Raw genomic sequence first — 17,096 nt, 5'->3', positions numbered from 1 at the left:
AAGTTATCTCAAATTTTTGTTTATCTCGGTGTCTTATACGTATGTGCAAGAATCGTACCATCTAATTTGGACACAAGGGTAGATAATCGATGTTTTTGTAAGAATCTCTAATCCATCGTTTGATTTGAGAATTTGTCCCTGAGGGAGCTATCTTAGGGAATGATCTGAAAGATCATTTGATCTTTCATTTTAGAATATAAATTTTGTAAAACGCTTTGTAAATTTTCAGTGTTAGGACGATTCAAAATTCTTTATGGACTAAACTCAGGCTGAATGTGTTGATTTTTTTCAAAATTATAACAAAGTTCGAAGCATAATAACGCTTAGGAAATAGCGTTTGTGCGTTGAACTCTCTAAACCGTTGAAAGACTGGTTATGATAATTACTCAACGGACTTATTTTGATTCTTCACCAATTATAACAGCATTCCCAATTACGTAATATTATTAAGTAATTTCATGTCTCTGCTCAAAAACGATCTGTAAATCACCATTGCTACTGTAATATTCATAAGATCGGGGCATACATCTTAGGTTTACAAATAATGTCGTTGGCATGCATAAATATTCTCATCTGTAGTAATAGTGCACACTAACATTGCCTTTCCATTGTACCAAACGTGCAACTTTTTTTTATTGTGGTGACAGTTCCAATCGTTTTATTTTATGTCTATCTGATAAAACTAGGGAAATGCAACTTTTAAAAATCTTTTAACAAACAAAATTCATCAAAATAATTTTTGTTATTCATCGAACTATTTTCTCATTACATATTCAAGGATTCAAACGCCTGAGAAGATTTGCGTCGATAATTTATTGATTGAGCATGTTTGTTTTTAGTACTTCATGTTCTACGTTTTTATGTAAGCTTTTCGGTCAGTAAGTTTGGTTGTATTTGTTTGTCTATAGTGGTGCAAGTATTTGTGTTATTTAGACACCAATGACGTATGCTACTTCTATTGAAATCTAGTTTGCTTTAGTTCTACTGTTTGATTAATTTTATTCGTTTTCATCAACAAAATGTTGTAAGATAAAAAGACCAAATAAAAAAAATGTTATTGAATACGAGAATGTTTACCGTGTTGTAATAGCACAATAAAACTTTCGTACAAATTCTACACGGTTTTTGCTTTATTCAAGGAATGTCTTTTTTTGCTATCTCTCTCTCTCTCTCTCTCTCTCTCTCTATACATGTATATATATATATATATATATATATATATATATATATATATATATATATATATATATATATATATATATATATATATATATATATATATATATATATATATATATATATATATATATATATATATATATATATATATATATATATATATATATATATATATATATAGAGAGAGAGAGAGAGAGAGAGAGAGAGAGTTTCAGCCATATTATAATAAATCTATTTTAAAAGTTCTTGGAAAGCAAAATAAATTGTAATTCGGGATTCAGTTAAAATGTTGATTTGCCAATCTTATTGTATGCCATTTCTATATGAGAAAGACGAAATCGTTCCGTTTCATTTTACATTATGTTTAGGGAAAAAAACCCTCACCCTTCATTATAAATTACGGCGATAATCGATAATCGATCAAATGTGATGTGATTGATACCAAATTCTTTTTGATTTTGCTACCGTTAATACGAATATGAATGAAATTTGGATGCTTATCCGATATCCGAGCGCAAGAAAAAATATTCATCATTCTGATGCGTGTGCTGTTCGAACTAGCTTCCGTTCGTTCGTCCGGTCTACTCATAGTTAGAATATATGTATTTGCTAGGTTGAAGCCCAGTTGCTGTGAAGCACCATTATTTTGATCTAAAAGTTGATCATGACTAGGGTAGGACAAATTCAGTTGCGCAAAATGACGCAGTCCGAGTCGGTCAATGAGCAGCCGGGATCGTTTAGTTTACCGTAACATCGTTTACCCAGTTTATCTAAACTAGGTACATTTACCTTAGTAGTTAGAGAGACAACGAGATTTGTGAAACACGCACATCAAAAAACACATTTGTGAAACACGCACATTGTTTTTTGATAACCGGCTAACTGATAAGTTGCGTTCGCTTCAAAAATCAATACACCGTAATTTAGAATAAGGATGATTATGAGTATAACATTCTACATAAGCTTTTCAGGTTTGATTATATAGAATGTTATGAATCAGTAAACTTAGTCAATAAACTATGTGAAGAAACGCACAGGAAATGCTATGTATATATCTCATACCTATACTTCATGCAATATTTTGCTTGCGTGCAGTTGTATTCATATTTGTCCGCAACTGAAGTAAATCGCTGTAAAAATCAACCGAATAGCTCTGCTTTTTCTACTATTGGGTGTGGCGTGAAATTATTATTTTCGTGCACTTAGTTGCAATTCTTAATAGCTGCTCGAGATAACATCTTCTCTGTACAAATAATTTAGAAATACCATCTAATTAGATATACGAAGAAGATTTATTCCAGCAGTCAATTCCTTATGCTTTCAAGTTATCCTTTGGGGATCATATGTCATTTCTTGTCACAGAAAACGTATGGAATGCTGATTAATTCCGATTTAATCATCTGATTGAAACTGTTTGAAAGAAATAGAAAGCACTCAAGCGAAGATAACCTTCTCTTCTGAAATCGTGGCGAGCTATGGACAAAAAATAACACATAATCATCAAAGGGTTTAAATTGCGACCGAATCGCAGTGTTCGCATTATTCAGATATTCAACGCCAACTTGGTTATTTCCGTGTTGATTTTTTCATCGTCTTCAGAGTACAAAATCAACAATATATTGTACTGTCAACAGATTCAACTAAGCTTCACTTCGTGTTTATTTTAATTTAGAAATATAAAAACAAGTTTAATAAATGTGGTATCTGTTTCCCAGATTCTGATTGGAACTTATTGTTTAGATGCGTGCATGTACCGTAGTATGCTTCAAATTAGGAATGTTTTAATCAACCGAAACAATATTGATATTTTAAAACATGGTTTCGTATATTGATGTTCGATTTTAATTTCTATGTATACTATGTGAAGTTGTAGGTGATTTGGTGGTGTTTTGTAAGATCGAATCCTCTAAAAAGGTATTAAAAGTTGCATTTTTAACATTCGAAGATGGATATTTACAGTACAGGATGTACATTTTGGTAGGTGGTTCACATTGTTCTTACTTTCAGGTTAAACTACATAAGATTATAATGGTATAAAAGTTGAATAATAATCTGATGTGAGTTTTTTTTAGAAACATTTATATGGCGGTAGATAAAACTGAATGACGTCACATTATTAGTGTGCATATGACTTATTGTATAACACTCTGATTGATGAATTTTTTCAGTACTTGAGATATTTGGTTCTGCGTGTCTTCTTGACCACGGGTACTCCATCCAGTCGGCCATCCGAATAATACGAACAGTCGAGCAACTATCACCAAAAGGATAGTGGGCGGGATGTACTTTTTAGTTTATATCTTGCTTTTCGATAGTCGGCACTCGATACGTATAATGGTGATATTTTCAAACCCGTTTTGTCTGGGATAATTTGGAACTTGGCTTGAGGATCCTTTTGGTTACGGCTTCCTTGATATGAGCGTTGCGAGTACTGTTTAGATGGATGAACTGTTAGTGGGCGTTTAGCTGAATTCTCCGAATCACTCCGAGGTGCTCCAAGCGGTCTAGCTGAACTAGTTATGTTCATCTTTTTGGCAGGGATATTTTTTAAATAATTCTGCTCTACGTGGCAATTGAGTGGCGAGTATTTGCTTGGCTTATAGATGGAAAAAATGTTGTTCAAAAAACTAATTGCATTATTATTATTGCTAATGTTATTTCTTTTACTGCAAGGGGCTTTATTTGAATCATTACCTATGTTATTTCTTTCTGGGTATACTTTTTTACCAAACTTATTAACGGATGAAGGTGAGAAAGAATCATGTTTTCGATTTTTATCGTTAGCCTCGCGATAATGAAAATGATCCGAATGGTAGGGATCATCATCATGATAGATGTCTATCACAGTTCCATTGTTGTATCGATTAATGTTAACATTTTTCACCTTCTTGGATGCTAGTGGCGGATATTTCGCTGTGAGTTCACTTGGTGAAGTAGGCGATGGTTTCTCCAGCTCTTCCCAGTATTTTTCGAAATCAAAATTAAAATCATCCAACTCCAAATCGGTAGAATCAGATGAGGTATCGTCATATTTACTCGGTGGTTTCACTTCCAGCATACTTTTATTCTTAGCAACATGAGGTTTTGAAAAAAAATTATTGCCTTTAACCTGATACCTTTGTTCGATATAGCAATTTTGATTGAATATGTCTTCAAAGGATTTGTGATAATCATCGGTGAAGTCGTCGGTATACTTACTGATTCGGTCAAATTTGCCACGTAGCACCTGCTTGGCTCGTTCGTTTCGGTAAAACTCATCAAAATCGGCTGTGACTTGTGCAGCACCGTAGTATTCATGGTCGTCGAACTCATCAAATACGATCGAGTTGTCGTCGTTGTACATATTTAGGTCGCTTTCCTCGTCATCTTCGAACAAATCAAAATCCTCTTCCATGACATGCTGCGGTCTTGCACTCGCTAAACGTCGTCTAATGTTATTTCGATTCCGCTGATTCCACTCGTTCATCAGATTATTATTATTGTTATTATGAATATTCTTAGTATCCTTACTAAAGCACGTTTCATTGAAGCAACCTTCACGATCACAAATACGCATTCCCAACGGTTTGAGACCGTTGTAATGGTTCAATCGACCCGAGTCGGATAAAGCATGTCCAGGAAACTCAGTCATTTCGAAACTATTCCGATTGTATGTTTTGTTCAAGTTAAAGCCGACTCCCATACTCCTGGAAGTGCTAAACGAGTGAGATTTAGGAATTTTATATCTAACATTGTTAATTGCTAAGCTACTACTTCCACCAAAACAACAGCTATTTGATTTAGGGTAGTTGTTTGTCCGTTCAAATTGTGCACCTATAGTAAAGATTCCGCCCAAATCCTCATCGAAATTTCCGTTGATGTCTCGATAGGCATGAGGTTTTTTGGGCTGATAGCTATGTACCACGGCTAAAGCTTGTTCTCCATCCGAGTTATCTATCGACTGATTCGAATAGATATTTTCGGTGTACCAATTGGGCTCTAGTGATGTTTTTCGTTTAGGTCTTTTTACAGGATGGTAATTAAAATGATGCCTATAATATACGCGATCTTGAGTTTCATTTCGAAGACGTTGTTCTACGTTGTACTTATGTACTTTCATCATTTGCATCTTTTTTTCTCGAAACTTTTCCCATTTCTCCCAGTTCTTATCACACGATATATGCATATTATGTTTTCCTTCCCTATGATAGTGGTGACTACGAGACTCGTCCTCATCTTCGTAGCTTTGCTGTTTCGTAATTTTTTTGCTTGACTTACCATTCTGACTAGGCAAAATACCTTTACTTGATTTTTTATTTCGTTTGTCTCGATCTCGATCTAATTCCTCGTTATTCCGTAGTCAGACCTCCTGTAGATATTTTGAAGGAATAACACCCTGATGGTTGTCAGCAAAGCGGACCATTATCATACCTCCTACTTCCTCAGCAATCTGAAAGTGTTTATTCAGTGAAACATTAAATTAAACGAACAAAACATCAAATCTTATGCACCTGTATCACAATTTGATCTCTCTGCAATTTCACTTCACACCGCTCGTTATCAGTAATATGGAGAGGGTGTGTCACCTGTAGCACTTTTTCCGAAGCACCCAGTTTAGTACAGTACTTAGAGGGAAAATATCCAACCTTGCCAAGGCATTTTCCTTTCCACCAGTTGGCATCAGATGAATCGATAACGGTAACCTATAATTAAGATGCGTTGTCTAAAATCTAAGCACTTGCAAATTGTTAACATTTGTGCACTGAAATGTACCTTATAGCCAGCCATTAAATCTAGCTCGTCCTGGTGACGAGCTTTGAAATTAAACAACACCACGTGAATGTTTGTTGGCAGCAGTCGTTGCACCTTCTGCAATGCATGGAATGAATAAAGAACCATGATTGTGTATAAGGTAATGAATATTTATAGCTACATGTGTTACTCTAGGATTATTGTGCTCTATCTCATGATCTCAAAACATCGAGCCGGGAATTTCTCATATCAGTTAGTTTTAGCTATCAGAAACTTCAAAGCGATAGAAAAGAAATCACAGTCATTTCATTAGTCATATAAAATCATAATTACTAGTCAATACATAAGTTTACGTAACAGTTAGCTTATGGTATGCTGTAATTTGATGTTATAATAAGTATCTAATTTTACAGATCTAATACAACAATGAAATATTAGCAAATTAATTGTTGAAATGAAAACTTTATTTTGAAAACAAAGGAACAAGATTCATTATATTAAATAGTTGCATATTAGGGTTGGACAATTCTTTCATGATCGTTTGTCTTCTTGAAAAATTAATAAACTGGTTGCAGAATTTGAGAATTTAGCATATGTTGTACGCATTCGATACCTTTGGAAAAGTTCACAATGGATGGCAAGAAATAATCTTTAATAGAATTTCATGCCAAAAAACACTGAACCATTGAGTATGACAATGAAAATGCACTTAGTTGTAATTCGTCCCGCCTCAAATTATTTTGTTGAGTTTCTTCAATTTCAAACATTTTTTTTTATTCAAAATTTCAAACATTGAACAATTTACTTGCTAATCTCCAGTTTCGTGTGATGTAATGTAATGAAGCTGAGGAATTCAGTCTGGTTTTTTGCCTTTCTCAAATAGAAAGGCTATGCAAGCACTGTGAAACCCGATTTTGAACCAAGCCCCGGAGAGCCAAGTATCTTATACTATTCGACTCAGTTCATCGAATACGTAAAATGTCTGTGTGTGTATGTATGTAACAAAAATGTGCACTCGAATTTTTTTGGAAATGAATCAACTCAAACATCGTTTTCCGACATCTGCTCATCAAGTCCGTTCCGAAAATATTTATATTGTAGTGGTTTTCAGGGAATATCAATAAACCGGAAGTTGCCATCTTGGATTTTGAATCGATCCCAAACATCATTTTGGTGAAAATCGGTTAAGCCAACTCTGAGAAAAATGAGTGACATTATTTGACATATACATACAAACACACATACATAAATTCATACACACATACACATACAGACATTGTTCAGGTCAATGAACTGAGTCGAGTGGTATGTAACACTTTTCACAAGTCGATTTTTCAAGTAATTGCATAACCTTTCTATATAAGAAAGGCAAACATTTTTGACTAGCCTTAAAATGCAGTCAACTGTTTTGGGAAATTTAAATTACCAGCTTATATGTTAGCGTTAAGAAAGCTAGTGCCATTTAAAGTTGATTAAACCCAAACCTCCATTTACGAACGTGGGTTCGTGTATCGAAACAGCTCGTAAAAAAAGTTTACTTATTTGGGCATTAGTTCTTGAAAAGAAGGCTAAAAGTATTTTCATGTAATGAATTTCGGAACGGCTGTGAAGAGAGGCTCCGACAAACAACGTTTGGAATCGTTTCAAAATTCAAGATGGCGGTTTATCGATGTACCATTCATTACAATAAGTGTATTTTAGAAACGGACTTGATGAGTAGATGTCTTGAAACGATGTTTGAGTTCATTCCGAAATCCAAGATGGCGATTTCGTGGCTATTGATAATCCTTGAAATCTAGTTTTATAAGGAAATTTTCGGAGCAGGTTTTATAAGTATACTCAATTATATAGATGCCGAAATGATGTTTGAGATAGATCCGAAATGATGATTTACAGTTTATTGATATTCTTCGAGAACCCTTAAAACATTAGCATTTTCATATTTATATTCAGAAATGATAATTGGATTGTTCTAAAATCCAAGAAGATTACTTCTGGCATAACAATATACATTGAAATCTCTTACAGTATGTACATTTTCGGGACGGATTCAACGAGTAGATGTTTAAGAGCGTTTCAATGTCCAAGATTGAGACTTATGATTCATCGATATTCCTTAAAGATCCTCACAATATAATTATGATCGGATCGGATGTCATATATACATGCTGGAAAATGCCTGAGGTCGTTTCAAAATTAAAGATGGATATTTATGATCTATCGCTAGTAATTGAAAACAATTAATTTGTTGGTGGTTTTGAAAACAGTAGAACTAAACAACTTTTGGTTAGTTGGTTAGACTTTCTTCGTAGAAAACACAGGTGAAGCGTTTGCCAAAGAGATCACAGATACCACGCGGGGTGCTTGCAGACTGCCGTGCGACATATGGTTGGGTAACCCTAATTCTTTTTTTTTTGTTCGTAGTAACATCCTCCGTTGATCCCCATCCCATAATTACCATGGATATGGTGAAAACTGCATGTGCTTAGTTGAAGAAATCAACAAGCGCTGGTCCTGATGCAATACCCTTTATTATTATTAAGAATTGCTCGGAAAGGACAGACATGGGTTCAATGGATATTTTTTGAATTTGTTGTATTTGTACCTGATTGGTCGTAGTATGATATCTAAAATCGGAGACTGCACAACTGCACCTTTTCGAGCTAACTCGGGGGTATCACAAGACAGCCAGCTTAGCCCCTTTTAATTCTTATTTTATTTGAATGATTTGAACCTTTCGATACAATTATGATTCGCCGACGATTTTAAATTGTTTCATATTATTAAAGATAACGAAGATGCCAGATTCCTACTAAAACAGTTGGATATTTTATTCAACTGATGCGATTTCAACAGAATTGTATTGAACCCATTGAAATGTTTCGTGATCTGTTTTACTCGTAAACGCATAACCGTAGTATTTAATTATGTCATTTCCGAAACTGTCCTCAAGTAAGAATTAATTGTGAAGGATATGAATGTCCTGTTGGATTCTAAACTCAATTTCAAGGATCTCGTCGAATATATTATTTCTAAGGCTTCCAAGACAATTGGTTGCATTTCTCGTGTCACAAAGAACTTTAAAAGCATATATTGCTTAAAAGTACTATATTGCGCAATGGTTCGTTCTATTCTGGAATACACTTCTGTCGTCTGAGCCCCCTATTATAAACTGGACATCGCTTTGCTCTTCGTAACCTTCCTTGGAGAGATCCCAACAATTTTCCAAGCTATCAGGAACGCTGTATGAACCATTCTCTAGTATGTGTCGTCTATTCAATCGATGTTCTCGAGTATTTGATTTTATCATATTTCGCAACACCATAAAACATTTGTTTTTAAACACAATTACCAACAGTTTTTCCAACTACATTTAGATTTAGGGTTAATTAAGTACCTGTTACAAGTACTCAAAAATCACCAATCAACAAGTTTAGTGCTTTCTTAGAAAGTCTGTTTCCATTCTCCGTCGATTCTTCAACCAAGAATAATAATCACCTATAGATTCGTCTCTAACATCCGCTCGACCCTCTCAATCCCCCGGCTGCCCATCAACTTCTAACTAGATCTTTATGAACGTCGTTGATGCTCGTATTGTTTTCGTATTGAGACCATGAGATTCATTAACTATGAACAAACATTAATTTTGGTAAGTGCGATTAGTTACATTTACATTTATTTCATTCTAGTGAATCATTAGATTTACTAATCGAAAACATAATAATCCTACAGATGTTGATGTGATTGTAAATTACCTGACTTTGTCGAACGGGTGAAGGACACGGCGAGGTGCTGGCCGATGATTGACTTCGTTCAATTTCGTCTGGAAGATCCACTGATCCAGTTTTCATTCCCCGGTTCGCATATAGAAATTTACGCTGATTGCCTGACGGGCTCGATGGGGCTGTTGAACGACAATTATTTGGGTTAGGATGTTTTCTGATTAAAAGAATGTTAATAAGGCACACAGCGTTATTTAACGATACAACAAATAAATTTACAATCACTAGTTGGTTGCATCTATTTATTAATTTTAGTGTACCAACGACTGCATTCGAATACTCACAGTGTAATCTACTATTGTTTGATGGAGGCGTGCTGTGTTCTAAATGACCACCAGAACCTCCTTGGCCTGCCTGAGTGGATGGCCCTGGGTAGCGTCGTCTTATTTGCCCATGCAATTCGGACGATTCTGGTGAGTCCAGACTTAGTGATTTCATTCTAAGGTTCAGCTTTTGTCGGCGTGGAGAATGAGGTGCTACAAAACGTTTTTATGAGGTTATGATTCGATTAGATGATTGAATTGTTTAAGAAAGCTAACACGTTGTGTTACAATACCAATACAAATAGAGGCTTAACGGCTATTACATAAATTATGATAAAACGTGCATATGAAATCAAAATAATTTATTACGACACATCACAATAGAATTGTTCAAGCTATAACAATGTGACATGCAACAATGATCATTTAATTTTGTTTTAAAAAATCTATTAAGATTATAACGGGTGTTCAGATTATAACACTATTACATTCATTAGATGTATTGTAGGTTTTTCACGATCACAAATAATTTCCGTGTTTGAATATAATCTACAGATTTTAATTTATTCCTTTCGATGGCAAGGTGAAAATCAGTACAGTATTACTGAAAACGTACTATGACTATTTTTCAGTATGTTCAGTCTTTAACTTTTAAAATAATAATTAATTATTTAGAACATCTAAACTTTTGCATGGAATGTAAATTAAGCTTCTCCTTGAAAATTAAAAAGAATTAGGCCAACGTTGGGAATTAGTGGCTTATTGAGGAAAAAATATTATTGTTTTGTAAAAGTCGAAGTTTTATATTTGATTAACTGAATCAAAATAGTAATGTCCTCTGGAAGTTTGATTGGCGAGTAAAACCACAAAAACATTCAAATCAGTATTTTGTTCGGTATGAATTTTACTATAGAAACAAATTGGTATGAGAAAAATATCTGAATACATGATATGAGAGTTGAAAAGAATTTTCTGAACTTCAACATTACTGAACAGTAAGGAGTGTATCGAAAAGTAGTTAGCAACATTGATTATTGAATAAACAAGCGAAAAAAAAACATATTTTGACATCAGTTTTCGATATATTGTAGAAAAATTACATTTTTATGCATTTCACTGATTATATTGAAGAAAATCCTAGATTTTGTGAACGCTCTCACTTTGGACTTGACATTCTTCATTAAATTCTGCACAGTTACTTTTGTGACTTTCCTATTGGCAACTGTCCAGTTTTTTTTGAACTCCTGCATGTTTTAGGACACTGTACGTTCCTTCCGAAAGTGCCGCTTGACAATTGCCCAATACCTTTCAATTGGCCGAAGATCCGGGCAGTTCGGTGGGTTGATGTCCTTTTCCACGAATTGTACATTATTTTTTGACAACCACTGTAGAACGGAGTTGGCATATTGGGCTGAAGTCAAATCCGTCCAGAAAAGAGGAGGATCCTTATGCTTTCTTTACAGTGGCAGCATTTTCTTCTTCAAAAATTCTTCCTCGTACACCTTGTTAGTTGTGCCCTTCGTGAAGAAAATCGACGACCGCAAACCACAGGTACAAATTGCTTGCCAGACCATCACCGTGGTGTCAGCGTCGTCCAGGTCCTGGTACACCGATTTCGTATAATATTGCGGTCCGGGAAGCGCTCGAGAGTCTACCTTGGCGTAGGTTTCGTCGTCGATCAGGATGCATCTGTCTTTATTCTGTAGAATCCGGTTATACAGTTTTCGCGCTTTTGTTTTGGCCTGAACTTGCTGTACCAAGGACTTTTTCGGCACTTTTTGTTTCTTGTACGTTTTCAGGGAGTTCCGAACTTTGATCCGTTGAATCATCCCGATGCTGGTGTTGAACTGCTTGGCCAAATCCCGCGTCGACGCCGATGGGTTTTTCCTGATGTACTCAACCACTTTTAAGTCCCGGCCGGGCTCGCTGGGACCCGTTTTTCTACCGCATCGGGGCAAATTCTTCATGGAAAGGGTCTTACCGAACTTCTCGATAGTATTTTTGACACTGGTGTGGAGCACTTTCACCCGTTTTGCAATTTCGTTGTACGTGACACCACTTTCTGAGCACCAAGTGTGCAGAATTTTCTTTCGCGTTTCCGGATCAATTCGACTCATCATTGAAACGATAAACTGTACCTTAACCAATCGATTGCGCAGCTGTTATTGACATGTAAACAAACATGTCACCGCAAAACACGCTGCAAAAAATTAAGCGATTTCAGAGTAATAACTGTTTGAATGTTGCTAACTGCTTATCGATACACTCCTTAGTACTTTGATTTAACTATAAAATGAACACAGAACACATGAACAAACCAGGTGCGCAAGTGTCAATGTGTCGTTTTGTTGTATCAGTTAACAACAGGCAGTTTAAATCTGTTTGAGTATATTTGCGCTGTTTTGTTGGTTGGGCCCACTTCTTCAACACATCATATATGATTACTTGATTTTGAGCATGAAACATACTTTTATTTCTTGTTAAACATGTCGAAAGTCGAATCAATCCAAGATTTTTCTTATTGAACCGATTTTAACCAGCGCAGCTAGCTCGTTTTAAAGCTGCTGTTGGATTGTTGATTAATTTCGAGTATCAAATATTTGATACTTCTGACTCCGGAGATATAATGATATGAATGACTTAACCGACTAAACTCATTATTCCTTCGCCACTCTATTTTCTCTGATATGACACCGATTTCAATTAGCTTAGGCTCATTTGTGAGCTACTATTGAGTCATTGATCAAGTTCGAAGTTTAAATGACTGCCTCTTCTGGTATCGAAAATATAATGGTATAAGTGACGTAACCGTCCAATCACACTTATTAATAGGCTCAGCTTTCTTGGAGATGATTCAACAAATTTCGAAAAACTTTGACTTATTTAGAAGCTACTATAAGACCATTGTTCAAGTTTTGAACGGTTAGAGCGAACATTTCCAGTTCGGGAGATGCAATGTTACAGGTGACATAAGCGAACAATTACACTACTTTCCAATGCGCCAGAATTTCATGGCGCTGCCTTAATAGATTTTTGAAGTATTAGATGCGTTGGAGAGCAACTATTTGTTGAATTGGTGAGCTGACAATATTAATGCTTTTTCCGAGGATATAATTGAACATTTGTACATATGTGTATGTAACAAATAACGTCAATCATTTTTCTTGAAGATGGCTGAACCATAACCATCATAGGTTCCTGAATATTGTTTGGATCCGATTTCCGGGTCCGGAATTATGGGGTAAATTTTGCCAATAAGCGCACCCCTTTTTCTCGGAGATAGCTCAATCTGTTTTTACAAACTTAGATTCAAATGAAAGGCTGTTCCTATATAAAAAGCTTGAATTTTGTGTGGATCTTAAAAAAATTCTAAATTGACCTCAAAACTACTCCAATCGGTAGTCATTATCAGTAGACGGCCAACTAATTTCGGTGAATTAAAACAAGTTTTTTTACAATATGATCCGGAACCAACTTTTGGTTCTAGGCAGGCCCGTACTCAGGATTTCGTTACGTGAGGGGCCATCAGATAAAAAAAAAATTGTTACATAATTTTTGGTGCGAATTTTACCGGTGTTTTAACAGACACTTTAAACTTTTACAACTTTTACATTTTTTGGACTTCAGTCTATTATCGGGTATAGCGTCGAACCCAAAAGAAAAGCAAAGCCTTGGTATTACATTCCTGTAGTTGAATTTGACCTTCTGTTTCAACAGACTTCGCAGCCGATTCAGAGTGTACAGAACCATCGCATGGCTGGTGTTACGATTCTACTGACACTACGAATCCTTCCAGGTCGGGGCTCGAACATACGACAACTGGTTTGTAAGACCTATGCATTGAACCGCCAACCCGGGGCTTTGAACCCAATACACTAGTTTTTGCTATACCGGTTCCCGATTTCCGGTTCGGGAAGTTCTGGAAATATTTTCTTGTCGTTTAAAACCTTTTACCTTACTTAGTAGCATAAATAAAATTTGCTTCCCTTGCTTTAGCCTTACATCTAGAAAGCCGCGTGTGGCTCACGAACCGCAGGTTTCCGACCCCTGCCCTAAAGTCTCATTGACTACTGGTGAATTTTATTCAAAACTGACTTCAAATTTCTTAATTAGATGGTGATGAAAGTTCGAAATTTCTTAAATGACTCTAAAATAAAACTCTTAAATGACGCTAAAATAAACTCATAAAACTATTGAAATTTGTAAATCTTTTTGGTTAATGGACAATCGCATTCACTCAAGTTATATCGGTTTTCCGTTTCCGGTTTCAGTATATTCGGAAGTAACGGTCAAATTACTATTCCAAGCTCGACCATGAAACTTTGCAATTTCGTGATATTTGTTGATTACATGACTTTGCTAAGTATGAATATGAAAATTATCTGGATTATTACTGATTACCAAAGTGATCCAGTGATTACTGGTACTATTTTGGAACAGAGAGTAATCCTGAACAAATCAAATTTATTTATTTATTTATAATTATGAAATTCATCTGACTATAAAATGGTCTTAATGATGCAATTACAACGCACAAATGGGTCAAATGAACGGTACTGGAATAGTCTGAAAGTGTTTGTTTGGTCTTCAACCAAATTGGAATGTGAGTTTCGAATCTTTTCCACTTATTTATACATCGTCATAAAAGGAGTGTATCGTTGCTATAAATTTAACCAAAATCAAAATGAAGCCATTTAAAAAAATAAAAAAAAAATAGTGCAGTTTATTATAGCTTAGCATGTTCACGATGGAACGAATCGCAAGAACTAGTTCGAAAGTTCTTTTTATTAGACTATCTGTACTTTGGATTAGTCATCTTCTATCAAATTCTGCACTAGATATTGCTGACCAATTTTGTTGAAAATTGATCATGTTTTTAGATATTGTGTCATCTTTTTTAAGACTATGCTTGACAATTGTGCTATAGAGCAATTCCAGAAATTAACAGCAGAAAAGGTTACTCAATCAATTTCGACTTGTTCCTATTTAGAATTTGACTCAAGACTGATTCTCAAAATGAGAGATTTTTTTTCAAATCGTAACTCGGAATCTGATATTAGCAGAAAAACTGGCGTCGAGAAAGAAGAGGCAGGAAATCGATAATGATAAAAATCAAACACTAGAAACTTATTTCACAGGTCAGAAACAAAAAATTTACCAGCTTTTCTCTAGAAGCTCTCGAAATATTTTTAAATGCTATTAAAAAAACTCAGATTCAATTGGAATTGCGCCCCTTTACTTCTTATGGTCGTAGTTAGGAATTTGTTAATTGTACAAAAATGGCGTCGAAGAAGAAATTTTTGGGAATCTATTTTTCTGATCTATCGAGCACATTAAAAAAAAAAGAACTCTTAAAAGAATTTGAAAAAAATCGGAAATGTCAAATAAAAGGAAATTCCAAATTTATGAACATTTTGTTGGTTTGTGCAAAAACACATATTTTGTTTCGATTTCTTCGCGTTTCGCCCTCGGCTCATCAGTTAAGCAGTTCAAATTGAACTGTCATCTCGTGCCTAGCAGTTCAATTTAAACCGCTAAGCAGACGCAAATTTTGCACTATTTATGCAACCCTTAACCTCTTTCTGATATGCCCTACGTGCAAACATTACCGTGCCGGAATGGCTGGCCTATTTGATCGGTTTCTTTTCTATTATTTATTTAGGTTTGGTCTTCTTTAGCTGGTGGTAGGAAAATTCATCCGATTCGTTACAATACCTGTTACAAATCATCCTACACGACGCATTCCGAACAACAGCAGGAGTTACCAAATCCAGTGACCACTTCGCTTACGCCAACTTCACAACTACAAACGGTTGAATAAAGCTATTCTTTCTGCGATCCAACGTCGCGTTCAACTTAACCTAAAATCCAACCCTAAATTCTTTTGGAACTACGACAACGAACAAAGGAAGGAATCAGGACTACCAACTCTTATGTCACTCGATGGCGTTGAAGCTTCCAGCTCGCTTGCAATTTGTTTCGCAAACATTTTAGTAGTGTTTGCACCGAAGAAATTCTAAGAAAGAAATAGCTGCCTTATGCGCTGTACCGAAACTTTTTGTTATGGATTTTATAACTCATAGTTGCTCTGACTACATATCTGAGACTCAACATGGATTTATGCCCAAACGTTCAACTTCCAAAAATTTAATCTTCTACATTTCCTTCATCATACGATCTTTGCAAGCACGACTGCAAGTTGATTCGATATACACCAATTTCTCCGCTGCGTTCGACAAGATCAATCACCACAGTTTCTAAGTTGAGTAAGTTGGGATTCAGCGGTTCATTTTTGAATTGGCTTCATATCTGACCGCGAAATGATAGTGAAAATAGGTGACTGTGTTACTTCACCTTTCGCCGTTACCTCTGGAGTTCCTCAAGCAAGTCATCTTGGACCGTTCATATTTTCCCTTTATCTCAACGATTTAAATTTTTCGATCGAGTGCATGATTTTATCATTTGCTGGTGACTTAAAACTATTTCATATTATCAAATCAACAACTGATTCAGAGTTCTTACAGGATCAATTGGATAAGTTAACAAATTGATGGTATATCAACATAATGGTTTTGAATGTCTCTAAATGCTCTATCATTTCTTTTAGTCGTGAACATTCCTCAGTCAACTTTGCTATGATATTTCTCAAACCATACTAAAAAGCACACCGTCGGTAAAAGATCTGGGTGTCCTCATAGATTCTAAGTAGAATTTCAAGGAACATATAGAATTTACTATCTTCAAAGCTTCTAAGCATTTAGGATTTATTTTACGTGTTACTAAAGAATTTGAAATCACTTTATTGCGCTCTACGCTTGAATATGCTTCGGTTGTCTGGTCACCTTAATTGAGCCTTCCGAGTTACCAAGCCAGATGGAAACTGATTGACCTCAATTTATTATCTTCGTAATCTTTGCACCTATTCTTTTTTTCGAATTTCCCGCGCTAGAACTAATTACGGATTCAACGAACCCTTTGCTAGCATGTGCCGCATGTTCAATCACTGTTTCAGTACTTTTGACATCCATCTATCACGTACTGTTATTAAGAAACTGTTCTTCAGATTGCTGTCTAATTAAATTTAGTTAGTGTTAGTCTGATCAGTATTAATATAACTTTTTTTCTAATTTTTTTTAATTGA

The 17,096-nt window shown here is 35.3% G+C and overlaps 2 protein-coding genes across 11 annotated transcripts in view; both read right to left on the bottom strand.

Moving 5' to 3' along the window:
• Positions 1-1,364: 1,364 nt before the first annotated feature.
• On the bottom strand, positions 1,365-5,344 carry LOC131435410 (protein PF3D7_1417600-like). Its single transcript, XM_058603267.1, has one exon. It carries the CDS (start codon positions 5,342-5,344, stop codon positions 3,437-3,439), a length of 1,908 nt encoding a protein of 635 aa, XP_058459250.1. The 3' UTR covers positions 1,365-3,436.
• Positions 5,345-5,469: 125 nt separating this feature from the next.
• The window catches only part of LOC131435409 (uncharacterized), a 328,202-nt gene continuing 316,575 nt past the window's right edge, over positions 5,470-17,096 (bottom strand). For 9 of the 10 annotated variants that reach the window (XM_058603256.1, XM_058603255.1, XM_058603258.1 and 6 more), the window contains 5 exons: positions 9,977-10,168; positions 9,666-9,814; positions 5,932-6,027; positions 5,670-5,861; positions 5,470-5,608 (listed from right to left, as the gene is read on the bottom strand). In XM_058603256.1, the coding sequence (XP_058459239.1) occupies positions 5,519-5,608; positions 5,670-5,861; positions 5,932-6,027; positions 9,666-9,814; positions 9,977-10,168 (719 nt within the window). In that variant the 3' untranslated portion in view covers positions 5,470-5,518. The remainder of the gene's footprint in view (positions 5,609-5,669; positions 5,862-5,931; positions 6,028-9,665; positions 9,815-9,976; positions 10,169-17,096) is intronic. The other variant, XM_058603260.1, reaches the window with a different exon arrangement.

Source organism: Malaya genurostris, chromosome 3 (assembly GCF_030247185.1).
Source record: "Malaya genurostris strain Urasoe2022 chromosome 3, Malgen_1.1, whole genome shotgun sequence".
In the NCBI taxonomy this organism is placed as follows: domain Eukaryota; kingdom Metazoa; phylum Arthropoda; class Insecta; order Diptera; family Culicidae; genus Malaya; species Malaya genurostris.
This window is presented reverse-complemented; position numbering and strand designations above follow the sequence as displayed.